This window comes from Argopecten irradians, chromosome 6, assembly GCF_041381155.1.
Source record: "Argopecten irradians isolate NY chromosome 6, Ai_NY, whole genome shotgun sequence".
NCBI classification, from domain to species: domain Eukaryota; kingdom Metazoa; phylum Mollusca; class Bivalvia; order Pectinida; family Pectinidae; genus Argopecten; species Argopecten irradians.
The window spans coordinates 23,593,707-23,601,991 of NC_091139.1; the positions used below are offsets into that span (position 1 = coordinate 23,593,707).

General features: G+C 35.1%; 1 protein-coding gene across 1 annotated transcript in view; it reads left to right on the forward strand.

Annotated features, from left to right (window-relative positions):
* LOC138325380 (pikachurin-like) overlaps positions 1-8,285 on the forward strand; it is a 74,253-nt gene extending 65,968 nt beyond the window's left edge. The window contains exons 8-14 of the mRNA XM_069271006.1: positions 26-263; positions 593-821; positions 2,861-3,041; positions 3,378-3,456; positions 3,654-3,887; positions 4,006-4,109; positions 4,847-8,285. Of these exons, the coding sequence (XP_069127107.1) occupies positions 26-263; positions 593-821; positions 2,861-3,041; positions 3,378-3,456; positions 3,654-3,887; positions 4,006-4,109; positions 4,847-4,998 (1,217 nt within the window). The 3' untranslated portion in view covers positions 4,999-8,285. The remainder of the gene's footprint in view (positions 1-25; positions 264-592; positions 822-2,860; positions 3,042-3,377; positions 3,457-3,653; positions 3,888-4,005; positions 4,110-4,846) is intronic.

Genomic DNA, 8,285 nt, shown 5'->3' on the forward strand with positions numbered 1-8,285 from the left:
CATTGTCAATACCCCATTATTTCAGAAATCAATGTGCGTATCCCTGAGTTTGGAGGCCATTCCTATCTACAACACAATGGCCTGGGTCGCTCCACATTGTCCTACACTCAGATAGAGATTGTCTTCAAACCTACCAGTCGGGATGGCATGCTGCTGTACAATGGCTTTACTCTGGACAGGAAGGGCGATTTCCTGTCACTGGCTATGAAGGAAGGTTACCTGGAGTTCTGCTTCGACCTTGGCACAGGACCAGGGGTCATCAGGTACAGATATTATGCAATAGTTTAATGTTGATATTGTAGCAGTCGTACAGTCTGATGGCAGTTGTAGTTTACTTCAAATTAACTTGTAGACTCAGCCAACCTTTATACAAATCCTTCATCACTTTACCTATCAGATTAATGAGGTTTTTCCTATAATATTGGTGTGTTATTCTTTTTTGGTAATTATTTAGTGTATAGTTTTGTGCTGCCTATGAAAAAAATATCAAAACATGTATCCCTGTGGAAACAACATTTTTAGTAACATTCTAAATCTGTAACATTTCTCTATATTGACCTTTGCATGGGTATCTGACCTTGACCTTTTACAGGAGTGTGGAGGAGCTGAGTCTAGGCCAGTGGCACTGGGTGCGTGTGTCACGTACAGGTCTGCAGGGTGTGATGGAAGTAGACGAACAACCTCGTGTAGAAGGAGTGTCCAAGGGAGCGTTCACACAGCTTACATTACTACAGGATCTGTTTATTGGGGGCCATAAAAACTACGACCACACATCACGACTGGCTAACATTACTAAGTCCTTCCAGGGCTGTATACAAAAGGTAGGTTAGATATGTCCACACATCACGACTGGCTAATATTACTAAGTCCTTCCAGGGCTGTATACAAAAGGTAGGTTAGATATGTCCACACATCACGACTGGCTAACATTACTAAGTCCTTCCAGGGCTGTATACAAAAGGTAGGTTAGATATGTCCACACATCACGACTGGCTAACAGAACTAAGTCCTTCCAGGGCTGTATACAAAAGGTAGGTTAGATATGTCCACACATCACGACTGGCTAACATTACTAAGTCCTTCCAGGGCTGTATACAAAAGGTAGGTTAGATATGTCCACACATCATGACTGGCTAACATTACTAAGTCCTTCCAGGGCTGTATACAAAAGGTAGGCTGGATATGTCCACACATCATAACTGGCTAACATTATTAAGTCCTTGAAAAAAGTCTTCAATAAACATGTATCAGGCTCGGCTTCGCCTCACCCAATACAAGTTAATTTTAGAACCAATATTTTTCCCTATAAGGTCAATAATAAACTGTGTAACTAATAGTATTAGGATGATCAAGAACCAAACCTAAAACTGGCCTCATATATCATCTATAGGCGGCTACCAGTGTATAGTATAGGTCCTCTTTACATGGACTACCTTTTGTATACAGCCCTAGAATGTATTGGGTCACTAGCAAACTGTGTAACGAATTTATCCTTGAAGACCTTTTCATTGAAGTAACGTCAAAATGCATTCCTAGTATGGAAACCAAAGCAACTCAAAACTTAAGCAATTTTCACCTCATTGAATGCTTCGAATGCGTTGTCATTTCCATTTCTGTAAAATATAAAAATCCTAAATAAGTGTTGCTGATTTCAGTTTGCTTTAAAAGTGGTCAACAGGGCTATCATTCCAACATTTTGTCTCAATCTCTTTGAGTGCCGACATCTTGTTGCTAATGACTTTATGGGCTAAGAACGATAACTCTATCGTCCAAACCTGATATGATTTCTACTAACCTGATACGACTATATCTTGGATATCACGGGACGTCATTTTAACTAATGGGAATACAAGGTTCTTGTTTGAGGCAGGATAAAAATGTAAATGAAACATGCATTATAGTGTCATTTGTTCTTGTTGTAAAGGGAAGTGATCCATGTGTTTCTGTTGTAAGGGGAAGTAATCCATGTGTTTCTGTTGTAAGGGGAAGTATGCCATGTGATTGTTAGTTATGATGTGTTGTACATGTTTTAAGGGGAAGTAATCCATGTGATTGTTAGCTATGATGTGTGGTACATGTTGTAAGGGGAAGTAATCCATGTGTTTGTTAGCTATGATGTGTGGTACATGTTGTAAGGGGAAGTAATCCATGTGATTGTTAGCTATGATGTGTGGTACATGTTGTAAGGGGAAGTAATCCATGTGATTGTTAGCTATGATGTGTGGTACATGTTGTAAGGGGAAGTAATCCATGTGTTTGTTAGCTATGATGTGTGGTACATGTTGTAAGGGGAAGTAATCCATGTGATTGTTAGCTATGATGTGTGGTACATGTTGTAAGGGGAAGTAATCCATGTGATTGTTAGCTATGATGTGTGGTACATGTTGTAAGGGGAAGTAATCCATGTGATTGTTAGCTATGATGTGTGGTACATGTTGTAAGGGGAAGTATTCCCATCTATGTGTTCCTGTTGTAAGGGGAAGTAATCCATGTGATTGTTAGCTATGATGTGTGGTACCTGTTGTAAGGGGAAGTAATCCATGTGATTGTTATCTATAATGTTTGGTACCTGTTGTAAGGGGAAGTAATCCATGTGATTGTTAGCTATTTGTGGTACCTGTTGTAAGGGGAAGTAATTCATTTGTACATATTGCTAGGGGAATAAATCTATGTGATTCTAAGCTGTGATGTGGAGTACCTGTTGTATGGGGAAGTAATCCATGTGATCCTACAAATAAGCTATGTTGTGTGGTATCTGTTGTAAGGGGAATTCATCTGTGTGATCCTAAGCGATGATGTGGGGTACCTGTTGTAAGGGGAAGCTATCCATGTGATCCTGAGCATTTTGTGGGTGTTCCAGGTAATCATCAATGAACAGCCCCTCCAGTTACTAGAGGATGCTTCCCATGGTGTTAACATTGAGGGATGTGAACATCCATGTCTAGGCGAGCCGTGTATGAATGGTGGTGAGTGTGTACCGGACCGAGACGTCTACCAGTGCTTCTGTCCCCTTGGTTACGGCAATACCAACTGTGAGGATGGTAGGTTTTGGATGTAATGTTATTTCAAGTCATGTAATGACTGTTTTAGGTAATTATGACAACAAGTACATGTAATTATTTCTACAAGTCATGAGTATGTTTAGTAATATATAAAATATTAATAAAAATTAAGGTTTGGTTGAAAATCTTTGAAGCTTCTGTAGTCTTACCTTTCAAAAGTAATGACACTGTATATTCTTACCCGAGGCTTAGTACTTGGTGTCAGTATGTAAGGAATTTAAGCAACAACAAAAATATATTTGAAATTTTTACTTGTCTAGTATTGATTATTTTTTTTAAACAAGTTTATTCATCTTTGATTTTATTTATTTTCAGAGATTGACAGGAATGTGTATGTTCCCAGATATAATGGTCACAGTTTTCTGTTGTACACAGGCCGGAGTATCAACAAACGGTTAGTATAGACTTCCATGTTCTTGATATGCCCAAGAATTTTGCTTTCTATTTTCATGTTCACATAGTTATATGCCCTTGCATATTTCACTGATTTCAATGTCATTAGAGTAATAAAAGCAGTTCTGCCCACGAACACTTGGCCTGACATTCATTACCATCAAGGGTAGATAACTCTGTATTATTTACTCCTAACAGGGTGACTGGTTCTAAGATTGATATCCAGCTGACAATGAAGCCAGAGACCGGTAATGGTTTGATTCTATGGAGTGGTCGGGACCAGCCCATCACCTCAAACAGCGACTACCTCGCTCTCGGCTTTGTGGACGGAGCCCTACAGTTCCGCTACAACCTTGGAAGTGGGGAGGCCGTTATCTCCTATAATGACACGCGGCTGTACGACGGAGAATGGCACACAATTAGAGCTCAAAGGTAATCAGATGTGCTGATATCATTGATAATAAGGCTTCATAAAGAAATGACATAGTTACTGTAGATAGTCAATTGCTAATACCTGTATAGTTTTTAAAACTTGCTGATGTTTTTCCAGGGACAAGCAAGATGGATTCTTGGAAGTAGATGAAACAGAAATTGTAGAAGGAAGTTCTCCAGGCAGTTATACCATGCTTAATACCAACAAAATGTTATATGTCGGTAAGTAGAATTGTGTACTTCAAGTTTTGATGAGGGGGAAACAATTCAGTCTTATCTAACCTAAGGGAAGTAACTATGAAAATGATCAGTATCGAACAAATTGTATCACAATAATACACACTGTAATATTGATAAGGGAGAGAACTGTTTGTTTTTGTAGGGAGATGCTCATTACTCGAAAATATAACATAACATTTCAACCCAGTACCCGTCCCTGTTCCTATAAGCGCCCCTTTACCTTTTTAAAGCCTCATTTTCACTAATATGAAAACAGAATACATGTTTCATAGTGGGTTTTTTCAGAGAATAAGCCTCATCCGATTATATGTCACATTTTGTTCATTTTTTTTATGCCCTGGGCATTTATTTGGTCGATTACAGTTTTACCTTTATATTGATAATGGGGATTAATTGGTAAAATATACAAAATAAAATATAACTTGTATATTGATAAAGGGCAATTAATTGGTAACATATACAGGGAGATATAAAATGTATTGTAAATAAAATAGTGTATTGGTAAAAAAGAAAGGGGTAGACTTCAAAATATGCAAAACTGAAAACAATGAAATTGTTTTATTTCAAAGGATATTCAGTAATTCTTTTTGTGAACTTGTTAAAAATGAAACAGATGTATAACATAAGGCTTAGATTTACTATTTTGTCCAGGTTTAATTGATGTTTCATTCAGAATAAGGTTATACCCATATTAAAGAATTTTGAATTGTACATTTCAGGGGGACTGCCGAATGTTTCTCAGAATACACTGAGGAAATTCACACGAGGATTTGACGGGTGTATCGCTAGCTTAATGTTGGCGGAGGATTACGACATCACATTGGTAGAGGAGGCACAGAAAGGCAGAAACATACTGCCCTGTCGGACATGATAGCACGACAGAGACACACTGGCTTACAGTATTATGTGATAAAAAATCCTCTCTATCAGTCTGCTGATAACAAGTAACCACATCTAATTAACCTGACAAAGTGTGTTATACAAGAGAGCTAGAAAGTACACCAAAAGGTTATGTGTAGTAAATACATCTAACATTTGCATCAGACATTGTCTTGGACCATAATGGTTCGTTATCTGAAAATCTGATGACTTTTAATAGTTATTTTAAAGAAATATTATGTTTTTGGGTAAAATATAATAGTTTGTATTATTACTGTAATGGACTGGAAGGCACAATTCAGTGAAGATGATTCTGCCTCATAAACACAAGGCAAAATATTACAAACAAAACTATTATTCTGTATTTCTTGTGAAAAAATATTGAAATAATCCAAGGTATTAAGAATGATTTTAATTGAAATGGTTGATATTTTTTACCGTACATGTATAGCTTTTTGATCAAGCAGGTACAATGTGTACCCTATACCCTTACCTGAGCCAGAATCCCATAATGTATACAAAAGTAACAAATACCTACTTGGTTTACATAATGGTGACTTTGTGAGATTGCCCTCCTGGTCATGATCAAGTCAACTTTTGTGTGTTTATTCATCAAACATGTCACTGATGTCTGCCATTAAAATGTGGTTGAATGGAGGAAGTATCAAAGACAGTGTTTCCAAAGATGAATAATGTCTGATAAGTGAAAAGATTATTGTGAAATTTTAATAAGAGATTATGGTTGTTACTTCAGTCAAACCTTTATTATGTATGTCGTTCCAAATATTTTTACTGAATACATGTAGGGCAAGAAGTAATTCCAACTGTGTGGACAAAATAGGTTGTCAAATTATCAGGCCTGTCTGCAGCTTTATCAAGACACACATAAAGCAAACATGTTCACATCACATAGAATTAACAATAGAAAATACAAAAAAAAACAAAGGAAATAAATATTATGATAAAGTTGAGCATAATAATCCCTTCTTTGAGCGGAATCTAGTAAGGTTTAGCCATGATTTTCAAAAGAGTGCTACGATAGAAATGGTTAAAATGGTGAAGATGTTGGAAAAATATCCACGCATGAAGTAACAAAAAGTCGTACCATACTGTTGTTTTACTTCTTTGTCTTGTTAACCAAATACATATATTTATAAAATACATTATTTACAATGGCAGGCATTTATGTTTTGAAGTTTGTATTCATTATGATCATGACATCATTCAAAGTCGTTTGACAGGATCATACTGTTGTATCATTATATTTGTATTTGCTGTATTATTGAGTACAAGCTTTTTCATCACCCCGTTTGTCTGGATGTAATCATCATCACTTAGAGGCTTGGAGGACAAAATAAACTCTATAATATGGTTGTGTTCAATGTACCCGGTAGCTTCATTCCACATTCTAAAAAACAGACATTCCTATTACCGTACCGTATTCGACCCAATACGCCCAGGGCGTTTAAAAATTGAAAAAATGAGAAGGTGCTAATAAGACAAAATTAGTGAAAAATCTACCACAGTGTATCTATGCCTGGGCAATGGAACTTGAGGCCTCAAGTAGGGAGAGGAGCGCTTATAGGGACATGGGCGCTTATTGGGTCAAATATGATAACTATACTTTCTTGGTTTGGATTTGCTCAGGGTGGCTACTGTTCTACACTTGTGGTTGGTCTGCTGATACCATTGTCTAGTGTAAACGCTGTGTGACCAATCTATTGCTATCTATCACGTACAGTTCTCAGTATCGTTCACATTACCAGATTACTTGTAGAAATAATTCATTTCTAAACTGGAAATGTAATGAAATACAAATTGTAAATATACTTTCAGCATAATGGAATATTAAAGAATCTTTTTATTTGATATACATTTATTATTGCAATTTTTGTAGAAACAAGCATTTCAAAATAGAAATAACTCTCACTTTGTTCTCTGTAAACATTTACAGCTAACACAGAGAGGTATTGTTCTACTGACACAGATGTAGCATATATATTTGTGTTTATCTTTGGATTGATCAATTTACCCTTGTAATGAATTACTACAGGTTTCTCTGATGGAAGAAACAATATGGTTGTGCAATTTTAATTCTAACAGCTATGTTTGCTGTGAAATTACAATGTTTGTAAAACAATTACTGAATATAAATGGTTCTGTAATTAGCTTTATACTGGATAAAAAAATGAGTTTAGATTTTTCATCATATATTAATCATTGACATGTCCTAGGATCAAGCATTGTTAAGTTTATCAATGTCCATAATTGTTCAGATATGCTTAAGTTCATTTACATCATGTTTTGATTTAAATCATGAATTTTTCAGATATGTTTAAGTTCATTGATATGAATTATTATTAATAAATATCAACATTTTAGTAAAAAAAATGTTTAGATATGCTTATTATATATAAAGTTCACTAAGATAATGAATTGGGCAGTTACACTTCAGTTAGCATAAAAATAGATCAAGATAGTTGTGCTTAAGTTTAGAAATTATTTAAGATCAGGAATTGTCTAGATTTGTTCAAAGCTAATATCTGTATAATTAATTTTGTTTTCATCCACATCATAGTCATAATGTCAATATGATTGTCCTGGGCTCGATTTCTCGATACAAACTTAAGTTAAAAACAGAATTTTAAAAAAAAAAAGTTTCATAATGAATTGACTGAAGTTTGACTTAAGAATTAACTTACATTTTTGACTTCAGTTGACACTTTGTGTTCGAGAAATGGGAGTCAGGAGATTTTTACTGGTTTTACTTTATATCAGGTATATGTACATTCCAATATGTTGCGGTTGTGCTAACATTTTATATGCTTTTAAATCTTTGTGATTATTATTTGTTTGACCTGTCTCCAGTGTGGGTGAATCCTCTGTATAAATGTTGTTTGTCTAAATTTAACTGTGCAATTATCTTACTGTGTTACCTGCTTCAGATTATACTGTTTTAAAATACACACATAGAATCTGAAACTTTATTTAGAATTTTTAGATGTAACGTTCGTAAGCCGAATATATGTATTATAAAGATAATCAAATTTTCTATTTAGGTTGTTTTGCTATATCATACTGTTAAGTTTTCTATTTGTATGCTAATAAGTGTTTGTTTTAGATTAAGTTTTCCTATTTCTATGCTAATTAATGTTTGTTTTAGATTACTTGTTGTGTCCATTATACTTATTATTGTCTTTTTTCATTAACTACTGATCATAATCATAATCATTCTACTGAAAATAATTCTTTAAATAAAACTCATGTTAAAATCTTGAA